Raw genomic sequence first — 20,200 nt, forward strand, 5'->3', positions numbered from 1 at the left:
GCATAGCCAGGAAGTGAGTGAGCCTTCCAGGGCCGACCAGCTTAGCCAGGAAGTGAGTGAGCCTTCCAGGGCCGACCAGACACATACCCCGGGATCACACAGCCAGATACAACCAAAAGATAAATTTTATCAATTAGAGATAGAGATGGTTAAACTTAGAGAGGAGGTCCTCAAATTGAATGACAAACAAAAGCAGGAGAGGGAGAGACACAAGAGAGAGCTGAATAGACTTGATAACCAGGTGAATCTACTTAAGAATCAGGTGAAAGAGCTGCAGGAAAAAGAAGAGAGCCATAGAGGAGAGAAAACACCATTAGACCAGCAACCAGAGACTAGAGATAAGACAAGACAGAGCCGGACGGAACGGCTGCACTCCCACACGGAACAAAAGCAACAGACACACAATACAAGGGGTGCCACACAGACCGACCAGCATGCTGACTCGCAATCTTCCCCCACCACCATGGAACCACAAGCGAGCCGCTCACAAGAGGTACGCACACACCAGACACCCCAGCCCAGCACACACACTATGAGTCCAGGCGAAAGCCACCAGACAGTAAACACAAACAAGGCTGACGTCGTAATACTCATAGACTCAAATGGGAAATTTCTATGGGAGAAAAAGCTCTTCCCTAGAAGTAAAGTAGAAAAGATTTGGTGCCCAACAACAGACAGAGCCATGGGATGGCTGACCAAAGCCAGATTAGGCTCCCCCCAACACATAATAATACACACGGGCACAAATGACCTAAAGGCCAAACAGAAAGAGGTAGCAACATCGCTCAGAGCAATGATTAGGAAGGCAAGCAGTACATTTCCAAACACTAGAATCACTGTTTCCACAATATTGCCGAGAACAGACTTCAACAACAACACAATTCATGAGATAAATGCCAGCATAGCAACAGAATGCGAATCAAACCACAACGTACACCTGGCCCAACACCCCACCCTCGATGAAGAATGTCTTTACGACCACGTCCACATCCAAAGGCAAAAAATATCGATCTTTGCTAAAGCCCTGAAGGACGTCGCTTTTAACCGGGTCCATACCCAGACTCCAAGAGGACCCCCCCCCGACCACCAGAGATCAGCGGGGTACATATCAGGAACACTACAAAGACCACCACCACACCAACCGAGACCGGAGAGGATCCCCATGCAAAACAACATTATCAGACCTGCACCACTCCTGTCCCACAGGGGAATAGGACCGCTACCAGCCAGACAGAGGGAGAGATGCACAGGACGTACGCAATACCTCAGACAGAAACAATCCATTAAGAGACAATAAGCAGATGTGCAGCAGCATCTACTTCCGCCTTATGGATCAAGGACTAATTAATAGAAAGAACTGTAACCAAATTGTATTAACTTTTGTAGACAACTGGGGTGATCTTTTTTTTCCCCACACTTAGACACGACAAACACGTACCACTCTTTAACCTATCATAGAAAAAGATAAAACTTAACATGAAATCCTTATATATTTCGACCTGGAATATCCAAGGTCTACGCTCTTCACTGTGAGAAGTGAAGAGTAGGACCCCAGAGTTCATAGAGGAAACTAAAGATCTAGATATTATCATTTTACAGGAAACTTGGTATAAAGAAAAAGGACACACCGGCTGTCCCCAAGGGTACACTGAGCTAGTGGTCCCCTCCAATAAATTACCAAGTGTAACCCAAGGCAGAGACTCCGGAGGCATACTGATCTGGTTTAAAACAGAACTTAAGAATTACATCAAATTTATAAAAAAGGGCGAAAACCATATGTGGCTCAAACTTGAGAGGGAGATTATCTCAAACACCCAAGATGTTTACATTTGCGCACTTTATATCCCTCCAATCGATTCCCCGTACTACAAAGAGGACACCTTCTCCAACATGGAGGGGGAAATTATCCAATACCAGGCCCAGGGGAACGTGTTGATCTGTGGGGACCTCAATTCAAGAACGGGCGAAGAACCAGACTTCACCAATAATCAGGGAAACAATTACGTATTCGGGAATAACCACTTTGACATCCCTTCCCTTCCATACAGGCATAACTGCGACAAGCAGTCAAATACCAACGGTAAACAGCTACTACAGCTCTGTCGAAACCTGGGTCTGTACATTGTCAATGGTAGGTTCATAGGAGACCTCCTAGGAAGATCGACCTACTGCTCACCTCTTGGCTGCAGCACAGTAGACTATATGATTACAGACTTGGACCCATCCTCTTTCAGAGCATTCACAGTCAAACCACAAACAACACTGTCAGATCACAGTCAAATTACTATGTTTCTCAAAAAGACAGAAACAAACAACATAGAAACACAACCCAGTAAACTGTACAACACCAAAAAATCGTACAGATGGGCCAAAAACGACACGGAAAAATACCAGAAAACAATTAGCAATGCATCAACTCAGGCTCTCTTAGACACCTTTCTGGATAACATATACACTCACAATAAAGAAGGCGTAAACCGGGCAGTTAGTAAACTAAACAATATTTTTGATAATTTGGCAACAAATGCAAACTTGAAAGCTCGCAAGAACAAACCCAAAACAAAAAACTATGAAAAATGGTTTGACCATGATTGCCATAACATGAGGAAAAAACTTAGAAAACTATCAAACCAAAAACACAGACATCCAGAAAACGAGGAATTACGCCTTACTTATTGTCAGACGCTAACACAATACAGAAACACACTCAGGACCAAAAAAGAGCAATTTATTAAGAATACACTCAGCTCCATGGAGGAATCCATTGAGTCGAATTGTTTCTGGGACAACTTGAAAACACTACACAAAAAACAACACGACGATTTGTCCATTCAAAATGGGGACACATGGGTAAACCACTTTGAAAAATTATACCAGAAAAACACACTAGGACCAGAGCAACACCAAATACGCAAAAAACTTGAAAAGCTTGAAATGGCCATAAAAGATAACCAAAACCCGCTAGACGCCATAATAACAGAAAAAGAACTTCTTGAAAAACTCAAGGACCTGCGACCAGGAAAAGCTTGCGGGACAGACGGCATACTAAACGAGATGATTAAACACGCAGACGACAAACTGAAACTGGCTATCCTAAAACTCTTCAACTTGGTTCTGAGTGTCGGTTATTTCCCTGACATCTGGAACAAAGGACTCATAACACCCATATACAAAAGTGGGGACAAAATCGACCCAAACAACTATCGAGACATCTGTGTAAACAGTAACCTGGGGAAGGTATTCTGTAGCATCATAAACAAAAGACTTATAAACTTCCTTGAAGAGCACAATGTCTTGAGTAAAAGCCAAATTGGATTCCTGCCAAACTATAGAACATCCGATCATATCTTCACCCTACAGACCCTAATTGACAAACACGTTCACCATAACAAAAGCAAAATCTACGCATGCTTTGTAGATTTCCAGAAGGCTTTCGACTCCATCTGGCATGACGGTTTATTCCTGAAACTTATCGAAAGCGGGGTAGGAGGGAAAACATATGATGTAATTAAATCAATGTATGCAAACAATAAATGTGCAGTTAAAATTGGAGACAAACAAACAAAATACTTCCCACAGGGGCGGGGGGTGACGCAGGGCTCGCCAATCTCACCGACACTCTTTAATATTTACATTAATGGATTGGCAAAACTACTTGAACAATCTACAGCACCCGGCCTCACCCTATATGAATCCAAGGTTAAATTCCTCCTCTATGCCGACGACCTGGTTCTGCTGTCACCAACTAAGGAGGGTCTACAGCAGAACCTGGACCTGCTGGAGTCGTACTGCCAGACTTGGGCCCTGACAATAAATCCCCAAAAAACCAAAGTCCTTGTGTTCCAGCAAAGATCCAAGCAACATGGACCCACAATAAATTTCACAGTAGGAACAACCAAAATTGAACAAACCACTCACTACACATACTTGGGCTTAAAAGTCAGTTCTACGGGAAACTTCAAACTGGCTGTGAATGAACTGAAAGAGAAAGCAAGAAGGGCTTTCTATGCCATCAAAAAATCAATCCAAATAGAAATCCCAATTAGCATTTGGCTCAAAATTTTCAAATCAGTAATTGAACCAATTGCACTCTATGGCAGTGAGGTCTGGGGACCACTAACACAACAAGATTTTGCAAAATGGGACAAACACCCAATTGAGATCCTACATGCGGAATTCTGTAAAAGTATCCTCCGGACTCAAAGGAAAACAGTAAACAACGCATGCAGGGCGGAACTAGGCCAATACCCATTAATAATCACTATCCAAAAAAGAGCCACCAAATTTTGGAATCACCTACAAATGAGCAACCCCCAATGCTATCACTACGACGCCCTGAAATGCCAAGAGTTGACCATAAAGAAGAATACCCTCAGTCAACTAGTCCTGGGACTCAATAAAGTAACTAATAACAATACTAACAATAACCAGCCCCAGGACAGTGACAGGGTAACACAAAGAATTCGACCCAACACAATCGTTGCTAAGCAAAAGGAAAAATATCTGTCATATTGGGCAGAAACAACAAAAACCCAAAGCAAACTCAATTGCTACTTGGCCCTAAACAGACAATACAATATAGCTGATTACCTGACCATGGTAAAGGATAACAAACTGAGAAGAACCTTGACAAGGTACAGACTTAGCGAACATAGCCTAGCGATCGAAAAAGGCAGACACAGGCAGACCAGGCTGCCAAGAGAAGACAGAATATGCTCTCACTGCAGTCAGGGAGTAGTTGAGACAGAGATGCACTTCCTCACAGCCTGTGGAAAATATCAGGGCATCAGAGAGAATTTCTATCAAAAATTCTCACAAATATGCCCTGAATTCAGAAATCTGACTGACAACCAAAAACTCCCATTCCTACTGGGGGAGGAGAGAAGCTGTGTAACACTGGCGGCACACTATGTTACAGCTTGCCATGAACAGAGGGACAACCAGTAAACTAAGACAAGAGTATATATAAACAAGGCGAAAATATATTTATAAACTCAGGGATATACCTGTTTATACACTGTATGAATGGAACCGCGTTTATGTGTTCAACCATAAATGTATTTTGATGCTTTGGCAACATAAGATGTACCTTATCATGCCAATAAAGCGATTTGTATTGTATTGTATTGTATTGCTTTTTCTAACTAGGGAGCTAGGTAGCAGATTAAAGAGCAGGACATCAAAGGTTGTAATCTCTGGATTACTCCCAGTGCCACGTGCTAGTGAGTATAGGAATAGGAGGATAGAACAGATGAATGCGTGGCTAAAGAGTTGGTGCAGGAGGGAGGGTTTTAGTTTCCTGGATCACTGGGCCTGCTTCTGGGAAAGGTGGGACTTGTACAAGTCGGACGGGTTGCACCTGAACCAGAGCGGGACAAATATCCTTGCGGGGAGGTTTGCTAGCACTGTTGGGGGGGGTTTAAACTAACTTGGCAGGGGGATGGGATACAGAGGGGAGCTGAAATAGGGGGTGATGTGCTGCCAATTATAGAGAAAAAAACAAGTCAGCTTGGTAGACAGGGCAAATATATAAGGGCAAGGCTGGATGGCATCTATTTTAATGCAAGGAGTCTTGCAAATAAGGTGGATGAACTGAAGGTGTTGATAAACACATGGGAGTATGATATTGTTGCTATCACGGAGACATGGTTGAGGGAGGGGCAAGACTGGCAGCTCAATATTCCGGGGTACAGAATCTTCAGGCGAGACAGAGGGGGAGGTATAAGAGGAGGGGGTGTCGCAATATTAATTAAGGAGTCAATTACTGCAGTAAGGAGGGATGATATATTAGCAGGTTCCTCTAATGAGGCCATATGGGTGGAGCTTAAAAACAAAAAGGGGGCAAGCACTTTGCTGGGAGTGTACTATAGGCCTCCAAACAGTCACGGGGAGATAGAGGAACAGATATGTAGGCAAATCTCAGAGAAATGTGCAAATAATAAGGTAATAATAATGGGGGATTTCAACTTCCCCAATATTAACTGGGATAGTCAGAGTGTGAAAGGCTCAGAGGGTGTAGAATTCTTAAAGTGCATCCAGGAGAGCTTTTTGAGCCAGCATGTAGAAAGTCCTACAAGAGAGGGGGCGGTACTGGACCTAATTCTAGGGAATGTGGCCGGCCAAGTGGAAGAAGTGCTAGTAGGTGAGCACTTTGGTGACAGTGACCATAATATGGTGAGATTTAAGGTGGTCATGGAAAAGGACAGGGATGGGCCGGAAATAAAGGTTCTAGATTGGGGGAAGGCCGATTTTAATAGGATAAGGCAGGACCTGGCCAAAATGGACTGGGATCAGCTACTTGTAGGAAAATCCGCATCGGAGCAATGGGAGGCTTTCAGAAGGGAGATTGAGATCATACAATGGCAACATGTTCCCGTAAAGGTCAAGGGTGGTTCCAAAAACCACAGGGAACCTTGGATGTCAGGGGATATACGAGAATGGATTAGGAAAAAAAGGAGGGCTTTTGGCAGATACAAAAGGCTAAAGACGGAGGAAGCCCTAGGGGAGTACAAAAAGTGCAGGGGGATACTTAAAAAAGAAATTAGGAGATCAAGGAGGGGCCATGAAATAACACTGGCGGGCAAAATAAAGAAAAATCCTAAGATGTTTTATAAGTATATTAAGGGTAAGAGGATAACTAGGGAAAAAATAGGGCCCATTAGGGACAAAAGTGGCAATCTGTGTGTGGAGCCGGAAGATGTAGGAGGGGTTCTAAATGAATTTTTTGCATCTGTTTTCACTATGGAGAAGGGAGAAGGACGATGTAGACATAGAAATAGGGCGGGGGGACTGTGATATGCTCGAACATATTAACATCGAGAGGGAGGAGGTATTGGCGGTTTTAGCAGGCCTAAAAATGGATAAATCCCCAGGCCCGGACGAAATGTATCCCAGGCTGCTGTGTGAGGCAAAGGAAGAGATTGCGGGGGCTCTAACACATATATTCAGAACCTCTCTGGCCACAGGGGATGTGCCAGAGGACTGGAGAACCGCTAATGTAGTACCATTATTCAAGAAGGGGAGTAGGGAAAAACCGGGGAACTACAGGCCAGTGAGCCTAACATCAGTGGTAGGTAAATTATTGGAAAAAATTCTGAGGGACAAAATTAGTCTCCACTTCGAGAGGCAAGGATTAATCAGGGATAGTCAACATGGCTTTGTCAAGGGAAGATCATGTCTGACTAATTTGATTGAATTTTTTGAGGGGGTGACTAGGTGTGTGGATGAGGGTAACGCAGTGGATGTGGTATACATGGATTTCAGTAAGGCCTTCGATAAAGTCCCGCACAGGAGACTGGTCAAGAAGGTAAGAGCCCATGGAATCCAGGGTGCCTTGGCACATTGGATACAAAACTGGCTTAGTGGCAGAAGGCAGAGGGTGATGGTCGAAGGTTGTTTTTGTGACTGGAAGCCTGTGGCCAGTGGGGTACCACAGGGATCGGTGCTGGGTCCCTTGCTGTTTGTGGTCTACATTAATGACTTGGATATGAATGTAAAAGGTATGATCAGTAAGTTCGCGGATGATACAAAAATTGGTAGGGTGGTAAATAGCGAGGAGGGTAGTCTCAGTCTGCAGGACGATATAGATGGGTTGGTCAGATGGGCGGAACAGTGGCAAATGGAATTTAACCCGGAAAAGTGCGAGGTGATGCACTTTGGGGGGACTAACAAGGCAAGGGAATACACAATGAATGGTAAGACCCTAGGCAAGACGGAGGGTCAGAGGGATCTGGGTGTGCAAGTACACAGATCCCTGAAGGCGGCGGAACAGGTGGATAAGGTGGTAAAAAAGGCATATGGGATACTTGCCTTCATTAGCCGAGGCATAGAATATAAGAGCAAGGAGGTTATGATGGAGCTGTATAAAACACTGGTTAGGCCACAGCTGGAATACTGTGTGCAGTTCTGGTCGCCACACTACAGGAAGGATGTGATCGCTTTGGAGAGGGTGCAGAGGAGATTCACCAGGATGTTACCAGGGCTGGAGCGCTTCAGCTATGAAGAGAGACTGGGCAGATTGGGTTTGTTTTCCTTGGAGCAGAGGAGGCTGAGGGGGGACATGATTGAGGTGTACAAAATTATGAGGGGCATAGATAGGATGGATACTAAGGAGCTTTTTCCCTTAGTAGAAGGGTCAATAACAAGGGGGCATAGATTCAAGGTAAAGGGCGGGAGGTTTAGAGTGGATTTGAGAGAGAACTTTTTCACCCAGAGGGTGGTTGGAGTCTGGAACTCACTGCCTGAAAGGGTTGTGGAGGCAGGAACCCTCACAACATTTAAGAAGCATTTGGATGAGCACTTGAAATGCCATAGCATACAAGGCTACGGACCAAATGCTGGAATATGGGATTAGATTAGACAGGGCTTGATGGCTGGCGCGGACACGATGGGCCGAAGGGCCTCTATCCGTGCTGTGTAACTCTATGACTCTATGACTCTAACTCTCCCAGTCTGCTGGATTTCCACTTTTCTTTGCAATTGTGTAAGCCTTTTCCTTTAGCTTGATGCTATCTCTTACCTCATTCGTTGACCATGATTGTTTAACTGTACATGTGGAGCTTGTGTCTTTTGGGGGTATGTACTGGTTTTGAATTGTACCAAAAACATCTTTGACTACTTCTCACTGTTTATCTGTAGGTTTGTTTACCCATCCATTAACAGCTCAGCACAGTTTAAAGTGGCAAATTTATTTCTCATTCAAAGTTTGCTTACATAAATTGAAAACTCTCACTTCTCCCTCTCAAACCTCAAACCTACTTTAATGTATTATAGAATTACACTAGTGGAAGTGCATTGAATTGCTGAATCTTATTTGCATAAACCAACAGGGAGTACTGGGTCCGAGAGGACCACCTGGCTCGAGAGGACCTCCAGGTGAAGGCTTGCCTGGATCAAAGGTAAGAAGATCCTAAAGGTGTTAAAGCAAATCATTATTTTCACAAATTTAAAAACAAGTTCTGAATTCAACTGTAACTGTTCATTTTTGGACAGCATTTGAAGATCAGTTCAATAGATATTCAATATATTTAATTTCACAAAAGCCACTGAGTCCCAAGAAAACAAAGAAACATGTGAAGAAAGTCTATTAAAATCAATAGTCCAATCAAATCCTTCCACAAGCCAATTCATTGAAGCATGGGTTCTGCCCAATCCATTTAATCTCCTGAGTGAGGATTCTGCTCAGTTTCTCACTGCTGCCACTAAAACTGAAGCAAATGTCCAGAATTTCCACTTCATCTTACCTCATATTATTCATTCTTGACTGGTTGCCTTCCTTGCCATAACATTGCCATCCAACACCTCATACAACATTCCATCATCTCCAACGTACAGATTATTTTATAATCTCCAATCTTCTTTCTAACTCAGTCAGTTACTTTAAAAGATATTAATAGTTCAGTTGCAGCCAATGGATGTTAATATTTCACATCAGCACTTATTTAGTGCATTAAAACCCATTTAAACACTCTGGCCCTAAAATTCATAGAGAGAGCGGAAAGCCCAAAGCCAGGTATTTGAGACAAAACTTGGTTCCAACCGGGATTCTGGCCTGTTGAGACTGACCCTTTCAAGTTCAATGGGGGGGGGGGGGGGGGACGATGGGCAGATCTTCTGCCCGCACCCCCTACATCAAGGGGTCATGTGTGGGGGAGTTCCTGGGCTTCCTTGAGAAATTCCGGTTCTACACCCACCATAGGCCTCGGTGGAACCCAAGCCAGCTGACAGCTAGCATGAATACCACTGAGGCCCCACTATAGGCTCCAGAACTCCTGAGAGAAATGTGATGAATCCCAAAAGTATTAGTTATCTTTTTTAAAATGCTGCTTAGCTGCCCTCGGAACTGAAGACATTCTTACCTTCTGTTCCTTTGACCCCGGGCTGGGCCTCAGGTTCCCCCCAGCAGAATGGCGTTAGGCCCCTCCACCTACTGGCAGGTGGATTGGGGTGGCCACTGCTGAAGGGCCCCTGTAGACACGGTGCACCGTCCTAGTCATGTAAATGACTCTGTGCCAGGGATTGAGGACTGTGTCTCCGGCTCGGGGCTAGGATCGGTGGGGTTTCCGGTTCGCTGCACTTGTACTGGTGGACCAGGCCCCCAGGAATTCCGGGGCCTCCAAGACAACTATTGCCAGTGAGATTTTACTGCTGCTTATTAATATGGAGTGCATACTTTGCAGTGATGTGTGCAGCAGCTATAAACACTTTCAAAGCGCAGGATTCTCTGAAAACATATGTGCACTGTCCCTGCTCTGGATTAATGTTACAGCAGAAAAGCAGATCGCTGTTAACTAAATTGATGTACAATGAACATATATTGACTTCTGAGTAATGTTAAAGTTTCTTGAGCATGTCAAGTTTCTAGTTACTTACAGCCCTGAAGCGTATTCTTCTAATTGACAGTGCAATTATTCCACATGATGTAAGATTGATCCATGAGCGTGCTCTGTCTCCTCTGCTATTAGGTCAGTTCATGTGAATGTAATTGTTCCTTGTGATGCAAGGGAGTCATAAGGTTTCTGCCCTGTTGATAAATGGGAAAGAATTTATGTTCCAAGGGGGCGAGTGTTTCCTCTGCCTTGTCACCAATGCGTCGCACCTGCAGATTGGGGCAATTCCAGGGGCATTCTTAGGCTGCACCACAAATTCACCCAAAGTGGCCCGATAGGCCCAGTGGGACCTTTGGCTGCTGAGAGCAGCTGTGGGTCCTGTTCTGGAGCTGAAGCTGGAAAGGCAAATGGGAGTCAATGCCGGAAAGATCAATTGCCACTGCTTTGGGACTATTGATGGGCCCAATAAAACGTACTAAAAATTGTTAGCCTAATCTAAGCCATAGGCTTCCACTTCTTGGAGTGGCATGGTGCTGCTCTGAGATCCAGTGCTTCCATGGGGTTGATGCCTCTGTTCTGCTGCTACAGGCAAAGGTGCCCACCTCGATTATTTAAATGATCCCATCCCCGGGATTTGGGACAGGGACATGGGCGGGTAAAAGTGGCAGACTGTTATCCCACCCCACCATACTTAGAAATTAGAAGCTCTCTTCCCTGCAGCTCCTCTGGCTGCATTGTCTTCCTGGCGCCTTTCCAATGCTCAAATTGATGACACTTCCCCTTTCAGCTGCTGAAGGCCTTTAAATCTGTGGCAGCTTCCCAGTTTCCACCACCAACCCCCTCCCCAACCATGTGTGCCCAATCACTAGCGGTGTGAGACCAACACAAGCGCACATCAGGAAATCCAGGCCCCGTTTCTGAAAATAAAATGAAATAAGTCTTAAGAATTTGGAATTGAATTTGGTTTATATGTTTGTTGCATCACTTTGCGCTCAGGTTATTTGAACAAGGCATGTTTTTTCATTAGATTTGAACATAATTCCCCAAACTTATTTCTGCAGGGTGATCAAGGTTTGCCAGGAGAAGTTGGAGCTCCAGGAGAAAGAGGAATTGGAGAGCCAGGACCAAAAGTAGGTGCCTGAGGAGCAAATTGTAATAATGATAGAGTGCAGTCATCAATGGCTATTGAATGTTTTATTAATGGAGGATAGATAACACCTGTGAGAAATATGGTTGGAATGGCTCGTCCATTAACTCTCTATTTCAATCATGTGATGCATTACAAGGCAAAACTATTGACAGGCATGCGCTCTAGGGGCTGAAATTCCTGTCTTTGCTACTTTGAGCAAAAAAGTAGATGTGATTAAAAGTTTGTGACATACTGCTTTTTGTTTTTGCTAAAATTAGCATAACAAATTTCAGCCATTAGATTCTTGCGCTCATGAGCAGTGCACAGTTGAACTGTGGATTAGCCTTTGCTTTTACACATTGTTCCATCTGCTGGTCATTTACAGGAACTGCACCTCAGGATTTCTTCTGATTTTTCCATTGGATCATAAATGAGAGTGACAAATATTTCTGCGGCATGCTTTCACATTTAAAATATGTTTTAGTTACATCTTACATAAATGAGGATTTTGAAATTAATACAAAAGAATACTTTTGGAATATATATTTACAAGGGCCAGTATTGAACCGCTGAATACTGATCGACCTTTGGGTATTTCAACACATGTATATTTTCATTAATGTACCAAATAGATGTGGGAGATCGCCACCTGAAATTCGTCCTCCTATCATTTACTTTATGTCCACAATCAGGCGAAAGGAAGTTGAATTTCTCCCTCTTGGGAGACATTGCAAACTTTAGAGTTTATTCTTTTCCTATCTCACATATTTTTATTACTTTTTGCTTTTCTCCTCTTTGTGTTTTTTGTTCCTTTTATTTCATCTAATTTTCTTTGGTCTGCCATTATCAGTTTATTTATTATCTTTAATAAGTAGGTAGAGTATAGGAACCTTTTAGATGGAGATGACTGCATATTTGAACTTATTTCCTCAAAGGAAGCCCTCCATAGAAATCAGAACAATATTTGGGCACGCCCGCCTTTTGTGCCCCTGCGACCATGGCTCCCGCTCATCAATGCTTCCCTTGCCCAGCGCTCCCCCCTGCTCCCATATCGTTGTATCATCCGACTATCAGCACGATAGAAGGCCAACTAGATGGATCTTGGTCTAGCAATTCCTACGTTCCACACTCTTCTTGCCGCTTGCACCCGGTGCCACTCGCTCCCCACTGGGAAAGCACCTAGTGCACACCACGCAGTCAGAAAACCTTCGCTGGTTGCTGACGCCCAACAATGTGGCCCTGGCGCTGCCAGCGCTTCATAAGAGACATGCCCAGAACGCCAGCAAATTATGCCAATTGGCTGACCTCGTTTTATCCACCAAAGGCGGACCATTTTTACCTTGGAGCATGTAGTGCCTGCATGATGCTGGCGCCGCTGATGAAGCAGGCAGATAGAATTATCGGCCCCAATAGACTCTCTTGTTTTCCATGAAGGTGTTGATTTTTGTGTTGGTTAGGGTGAACCCGGCTCCTCGGGATTGGCAGGTCTTCCCGGTCTTCCAGGAGAAGATGGTGCTCCAGGACAAAAGGTAATTCTAAGGCTACACTAATTTTGCTTAAAATGGCTTCTGATGGTCTTTAAAATGGTAGTCAGAATTATGACAGTTTAAAAAATTTAAAATAATAAATGAATGTAGAAAAATGTAAGTTTAAAAAAAACTAAATGTTATGAAATCGGATACTAATGCATATCAGTATGAACTAATATTTGCATTCATTCCATTGCTTCTACAAGTCCCGATCACAGGAAGAATATAATTATTGTGGGAGGAAACCAGTTTAGTGTTTAAGCATATAAGGGTAAATTCAGTGCCGCTGCTCTCCCAGTGGGCAGACTCACTCGGTGTGCGGATCGGAGAATGTTTGCTACATTATTGTAAACCTATCTCTGACCTTTGTTCCATTCAAGTGACTCAATCACAGGGAGCATTAAATTCACCCTATATTTTGCTTAATACGAATCTTGTCATTACAAAACTACTGTTGAAAACGACTGTGACGTGGTGGTTGTATTAATACAGTTCTACAAATGTGAGTAACTACTGTGAAGTGGTGGTTGTATTAATACAGTTCTACAAATGTGAGTAACATGACTTTAGCAAGCAGCCGTACTGACACCTGAGCTTTGGTGTGGGGGGAGGATGGTGTTCTTTGCTAAATTACTAAATTCGCAGGCTTAGAAATTGGTTCGAACAGGCGCAGAGATTGGCCCCTGGGCCAGCATGGGTAGGCCCAAGGCCCACGCGATATTGGGCCTCGGGCCTCATTTACATCAGACTGCTGAGCATCCCCAGGCAGGCTGCTGGCAAAGGCCATTTGAATTTTGGGGCACTGCAACACTGGCAGTGACCCTCAGGTAGGTCTTGCAAAAGGGGGGAGCGATTGCAAGGGAGGGTTACGACCAGGAGACCAACGAGGCAGCGATTCGGTTGGGGGGGGTGGGGTGGTGAGGTAACGATCAGGGGAGGTGAGGCAGGGATGGCAGGGGGGCGGTGGTGAGGTAGCGATCAGGGGAGGCGAGGCAGGGATCAGGGGGGGTGGTGGTGGCGAGCCAGCGATCAGGAGGGGAGTGAGGCAGGGATTCGGTTGCGGGGGGGTGGGGTGGTGAGGTAACGATCAGGGGAGGTGAGGCAGGGATTGGGGGGGGCGGGGGGCGAGGCAGGGATCAGGGCTGGGGAGGCAAGGCAGCGATCGGGAGGTGGGGGCAGTGGCCGGCAGCAGCCTGTGGTTTTAATGTGGAGGCGGAAGGAACACTCCTGTAAGTATTTTTTAAATGTACTCTTTTGGCGGTGGCGGTGGCCTGCAGGAATCCTTTTAATGACCAGTGGTTAAGCCGCATGCAGGTCTGATTTTCCTAAACGCAGCCCCCTGCTATGATAGACACCCAAGATGCGCCATCGTGGTACGGATGCCTGACTTAAATATTTAAGGGGGGAATTTTTCAGGGGGTCAGCAGGCGCGTTTGGTGGCGGGTCGGGTGGGAAATATTTTTTTTTTGACAGCGGGTCCGGACCCCACTGGCAACCCGCTGCCACACGCCTTTCCCAGATGTCAGGTCTGTCAGCGCTGAACAGACCTGACACACAGTGGTGAGGGAGGCAATTCAATCATTATGACCTTGTTAACAGCCCATTAAAAAGTATTTTGAGCTCACCGTACCATTTTACGAGGTCGCCCACAGGGTCCACGCTGCTCGGGGATCACATCAGGTAAGGAGGTCGGGAGTTGTATGACCATGGAATCATCTCATTACTTCAAAGCTGCAAATGTGCTATAAAAGCTCCAATCTCACAGCTGTTCACTTTCGAAACTCAGAAGCTGTTCCTTACTGCATTTGGAAGACAGATTGAGCTTTATGCAGGTTGCAAGTGTTTGGAGTAAACTCTCTATCCAGTGTCACCTCATTAGAACAACCTCTCTCGTCACTGACAGATCACTTCTGTCATCTCAAGTTCACCTGCCATCTATTACATCAGCATCGGTGCCCTTGAAATTATCTCACCTTGGTCCTCAGAATCCTACCACGATCAGCCCCAACACCAGCAGCACCAGGCACACTAGCAGCACCAACAACAACACCAACTTTCTCCGCAGTCAGCTGATGCTGCACAGGACAAAGGGCATCAGCACCCGACCACATTGCTGCCTGGGAGGACCAGAGATGGCCTCACCATGGCCAGATTTAGTTAACTTGATGCTGTGCACTCTGACTGCCACATGATGCGCCAGGTTGGCACCACCCCACACCAACACCATAAAGCATCCCTACAATGTCCAAGCCATTCCTTTCACACTCATCACCATTGAGGGGGGTACCTTTATGTCTCACCAGTTACTGCAACTCACTAAGCCACTTCCAAAGGTGCACACAAATCTGTCCAAGAACGCAAAGTGTTGAAAATAAAGATTTCAATGATTGACACCACATTACCAGAAACTTTACATGAACATTGCATAAAACACCCAAGTGCCTACACTTGTGTGTTGTTAGTTGGTATGATTGGATTAGGATGAGGGTGAGTGTGAGGGGTGGCTAGTGAGATGGGGAAGTGATAATGTAGATAGAGAGGAATCAGTGGAGGTGCAAGGTAAGTTGGTGTGAGTAAGGATGTGCAGGAGTAGGGTAGGGAAGGCAGAGTGATGGGGATGTGATAAGTGGCACAGCAGGATGAGGTTAAGTGTGGCTTTGCAGTAACGTTTCGTAATCTACTGAGATCATTGAAAGGTTTGTGCCACTGCAGCCTGGTCCTCCTGACGACATTCCTGCTTGTGTCCTCCTGTGAAATGTGCAACCAGGCTGTGTTGATCTCCTGGGGAGGTCTCTTCCACCCATTGGAAGCGAAGAGAACCTCCCTGCGTGCTGTGACTCCCTCCATATGGAGGGAGAGCCTGGGTGTCGATCTCGGCATAAATGCTGGGATCCAGCTGCCAAGAACCTCCACACCAGGTCCCACCAGAGAATGCAGTATATGGAGAATGTTCCCAGTTTTAATTATTTATTTGCCTTGGTTGGAGCTTGTGATGCTCAAGCTCCAACTGGTATTTCCCAATCTTGGATCAACCTAACCAGCAGTCCTTGGGGACCGCTAGAGGCCACTCATAAAAATGCCCAAAACTTTCAGGAATATGGTATTTGTGGAGGCAAAAGGATCAGGAGTGCTGCTCCTGGCTCCACAAAACAACTGTGGGCCACTGCCGGCCACCCTCACCTCCCCTGGGTTCAATACACTTTCTATATTGAACCCAGGTCCAGGGGCTGATGCTGCTCACATTGACCCTTTCAGCCACCTCTGTCCAACCTTCTGAATAATTAGTCTTCTGGATCTTCCTGTGGGTACTGTACCTCCCTCCTTGCCCTGACCTCCTCCATGAGGACTTCCAGGGAGGCATCAGAAAACCTAGGAGCAACCCTCCCTTTCATTACTGCCAAGATAATTGTCTCCATGCTGTTCGAACGTAATGTGAAATCAGGGAATGTAACTTCATTTTAAAGTGCATTCCCACTTTAAACAGGCCTTGAGCGGTACATTGGAAATTGTGCAGAGAAAATGGGTGGGCTGCCTGTTCCCCACCGCAATTGGGTGGGCACCCCATCAATCTTATTCAAATGGGGCTCCGCAATTAAAATCACCTGGGCATCATGCTGGCAACGTCAGGAGGTGGTGGGAGGGGGTGCTGCTTTTCCCGCCCCCTGCCTACCTGATTCCCGCGCTGGGTTAAAATTGGGACTATCATTTATTCATGGGATAATGTCAGATTACCTTACCTTTTAATATTGTAAAAAAAGTACTTGTGCTATCATCTCGGATTATTAATGTTGCATTACAAAAACTGTCAGGAGGGGGAAGAATTCTTGAGGTGTGTGCTCCTGACACCTCAAACACAAAAAATGAAACAAATCAATTTTTAAGTGGGAATGCAATTTTGCCTGAGCATACTACCCACAGGATATTCAGTCAGTTCACTTGTTGAATATTGGTGCTATTCAATGAGTCTAAGAGAGATAGAGTATATACAGATGAAAATATTAATTTAATTATTCTACACTAAAATATTCTTAGAGTCTCGTGTCTCCAGTTTTATAGATGTACAGTGGTGTTTCTGTTATGATAAGATTGTCAGGTGATCCTAATTGTTCCTTCCATTTTCTGATAACAGATGGCTAACATCCAAGTGGTATTTGAACAATCAGCAGTGCTATCTCTGAGATAAATGATCTTGAGATTATTATGGGAAACTTTCACCATTCAGATTTTTCTTTTATTACCATCATAGGGTGAACCAGGATTGTCAGGTCCTCGAGGGGCTGAAGGTGTCCCAGGCATAGGAATTCAAGGAGAGAAGGTAAACTCTCTTCATCTGAAGCTGACAGGACATGCCATTTGTACTGAAATTTGGGGATAAGTTTCCGTCTTCACCGCCTAGACGGTAATCTGGCCGAGTGAATCCGCCGCTGGTTGTAGAACCCGCTGGATTTACATTCCACTGTGAAAGGAAAATTGTGCAGGTTCTACAAAAGGCAGGTGATCAGTTCCACTAGATTACCACCAAGGTGGTGAAGGTGAACATTTATCCATGGTTCAGTAATGCAAAAGAAAAACGCTGTGGCTCTTTCTCTACAATGTTTGACTTTTTGTTTTCTGTAGGGTGATATAGGTCAGAGGGGGCTGCGAGGTTTGGTTGGTCCACCTGGAATAATAGGACCAACGGGACCGAAGGCAAGTTAACTTCTTTATCGGTTGTAGTACATATCGACATTTTCGAATTTCATCTAGCTCTGCCATCTGGTAACTTCTGATGCTTTTGTGTACAATGTTTCTTCACTCCTTTCAAAATGCAGAAATTTCCATGCTGGAATAAATCTACAACATTAAGTTCCATTTATATACTGCTTTTTACATAACAAATATCCCCAAGTGCTTCACAAGCTGGAAGTAAATGAGAAACCAGATACTTATTTGAGAAAGAGAGAGATGGAGAGCTGAAAAGGTTGAGGAAGGAAGTTCCAGAATGTAGAGCCACGGCGGCTGAAGGCTTTGCCATCAATAGTGGGACAAAGGTGGGTGAGGCACAGATGTCCAGTGTCAGAAAAGTAGAGCATGCGGGAGAGGGCATAGGGCTAGAGGAGATTGCGGAGTTAGAGTTAGGCAAGATCAGTGAGAGGTTTGAAGGCAATGATGAGGACTTTAGATTGGGGGATTGCGTTGGGGGATGCGGGCCAATGTAGGTCAGTGAGGCCAGTATATTGGACAAACAGTCTGACAGCACACAGGTAGTTGAGGAGACGAAAGTAGTGGTGAAGACCTGAGCTGGGTGTCATCATCTGTTAAAGAATTGTGAAAAGGTGATATATTGGCATGTTAAAATGCTGTGATCATACTTAAAGCACATAAATCATGATATTGGTGAAAGGTCAGCAGAAGAAAGCTAACATCAGCAATTTGACATTGACACTGAAAGATGTTTCCAGGAAAAATTACCAGATCAACTCCTCCTACTATTAGTAGATGAACATAACTGCCATTGGCAATGCCATTCCAAGGGTGGAGGATGACTACAGATATCCTTGCAGCCGATAGCAACACGCTACAACTGCCTCCGTGTTGAACCACATTTTAATTTAAAAGCTCTTTTATCAAAGGGAATGAAACAAAAATTTTAAGGGATTACTCATTAAGGATATTGCACATTATATTTTTGCATCAGATTGTTGATAATCTGTTTTGTTTTGATTTACATTGTAGGGTGAGCCGGGTGCTGCGGGGCGCCTCGGAATGCCAGGCTTTCCAGGACGTGGCATTATGGGACTTAAGGTATACACAAATGTTTAACATTATTTTAGTAGACTATTAAATTTCCTCTTTTGTGAAAACAAGTTGGTGAACTATACAAAAAGTCAGCTGTTTTTAACACTCTGTACAAGTAAGCTTTACCTGCATTTGGTTTTGCATGCTGGACTAACTAAATGTCACAACAGATAAAACAGATTTAACATCAATTAATGTAATTTCTGACACCAGCAAGATTGATCAAAATTATTGACCTTTCAGCAACTCCATCATTACAGTTATTCTGAACTGTAAGTTAAATAATTATGTGGTTTTATCCATTCAATTTTATTATTTACATTTATTGAATACAGAAATTAAAAAGTCCATTTTAGTTAATTTTCTAAATTGAGTTCCAAACAACCAACCAGAATATTTGAAAATAATGTAAACAACATTCGAAATAATGTGAACATAAAATAAAAACAAAATAAGAATGAGATTTTTTTTCCATTGTGAAATGATCATTAATGGATCAGATTTTCCTGTTAACTACAGGAATTTCTATAGAATATATAAGCATATAGAATTGATATAATAAGAGGTACAACACAATAGGCCCACAAACTAAAATTGGGCATTTAGGCATTTTTGTATCATTAAAATGAAAGAGTTACTATATCAGTTTCTTCTATCCAGAACACGCATTAAAGGGCCGTCTTGCTTGGATACCTCCTGCCTCATTTAAATGGCTCTGATGGTCCTGCCAGAAAAGTCCTGGAATGGTCTCCTCCCCTTTTTTTCACCTTTGCACCCAGGAAACAGAACTTAAGGCCAGAATTTTCCAGGGTAGTAGCGGGCGCGATCAGTGGCAGGTCGAGTGGGAAAGTTATTACCTTTGACGGCGAGTTGGGAACCTGCTGTCGTCTTGCTCCATCGCGCCTTTCCCCCAGGTGCGTCTGTCATCGCGGAGCCGACCCGACCGGCAACGCCGAGAGACCCAATTGAGATGATTATCAGGTAGTTTACAGGCACTTAAGAGCCTTTTTTCACTTTCAGAATTTCCCTGCATAGCCACGGGATTCACGCAGCTCGGGAACCACGTCTGTCAACCTGAGGCAGGAGTTCCGTGGCCATTGCACCAGCTGATTACTTGACAGCATGAAATGTTCAGTGAAAGCTCCCACTTGACAGATGATCATTTTCCTCAGGCAGAAGCTGTTTCTCAGTTCATTTCCAGCACAGATTCTGCAGGCTGCAAGTGTTTCCAGCAAAATCTCCATCCAGTCTCACCCCATTGGAAGAACTCTCGCACCATTGACGGAATGCTTCTGCCATCTGTACTTCACCTGCCATCTATTCCATCAACATGGGTGCTGTTTATACTGTCTCACCTTGGTCCTCAGAATCGGACCACAATAAGCCCCAACACCATAAGACATGAGACTTAGGAGCAGGAGTAGGTCATTTGGCCT

At 44.5% G+C, this 20,200-nt stretch overlaps 1 protein-coding gene across 1 annotated transcript in view; it reads left to right on the forward strand.

Annotated features, from left to right (window-relative positions):
* The window catches only part of col28a2a (collagen, type XXVIII, alpha 2a), a 177,599-nt gene that overhangs the window by 104,365 nt on the left and 53,034 nt on the right, over positions 1 to 20,200 (forward strand). Inside the window, exons 16-21 of the mRNA XM_085986214.1 lie at positions 8,829 to 8,897; positions 11,390 to 11,458; positions 12,915 to 12,986; positions 17,233 to 17,301; positions 17,604 to 17,675; positions 18,702 to 18,770. Of these exons, the coding sequence (XP_085842340.1) occupies positions 8,829 to 8,897; positions 11,390 to 11,458; positions 12,915 to 12,986; positions 17,233 to 17,301; positions 17,604 to 17,675; positions 18,702 to 18,770 (420 nt within the window). The remainder of the gene's footprint in view (positions 1 to 8,828; positions 8,898 to 11,389; positions 11,459 to 12,914; positions 12,987 to 17,232; positions 17,302 to 17,603; positions 17,676 to 18,701; positions 18,771 to 20,200) is intronic.

Source organism: Somniosus microcephalus, chromosome 4, assembly GCF_052327205.1.
Source record: "Somniosus microcephalus isolate GS21.2 chromosome 4, FLI_Smic_1.0, whole genome shotgun sequence".
Taxonomy (NCBI): Eukaryota; Metazoa; Chordata; class Chondrichthyes; order Squaliformes; family Somniosidae; genus Somniosus; species Somniosus microcephalus.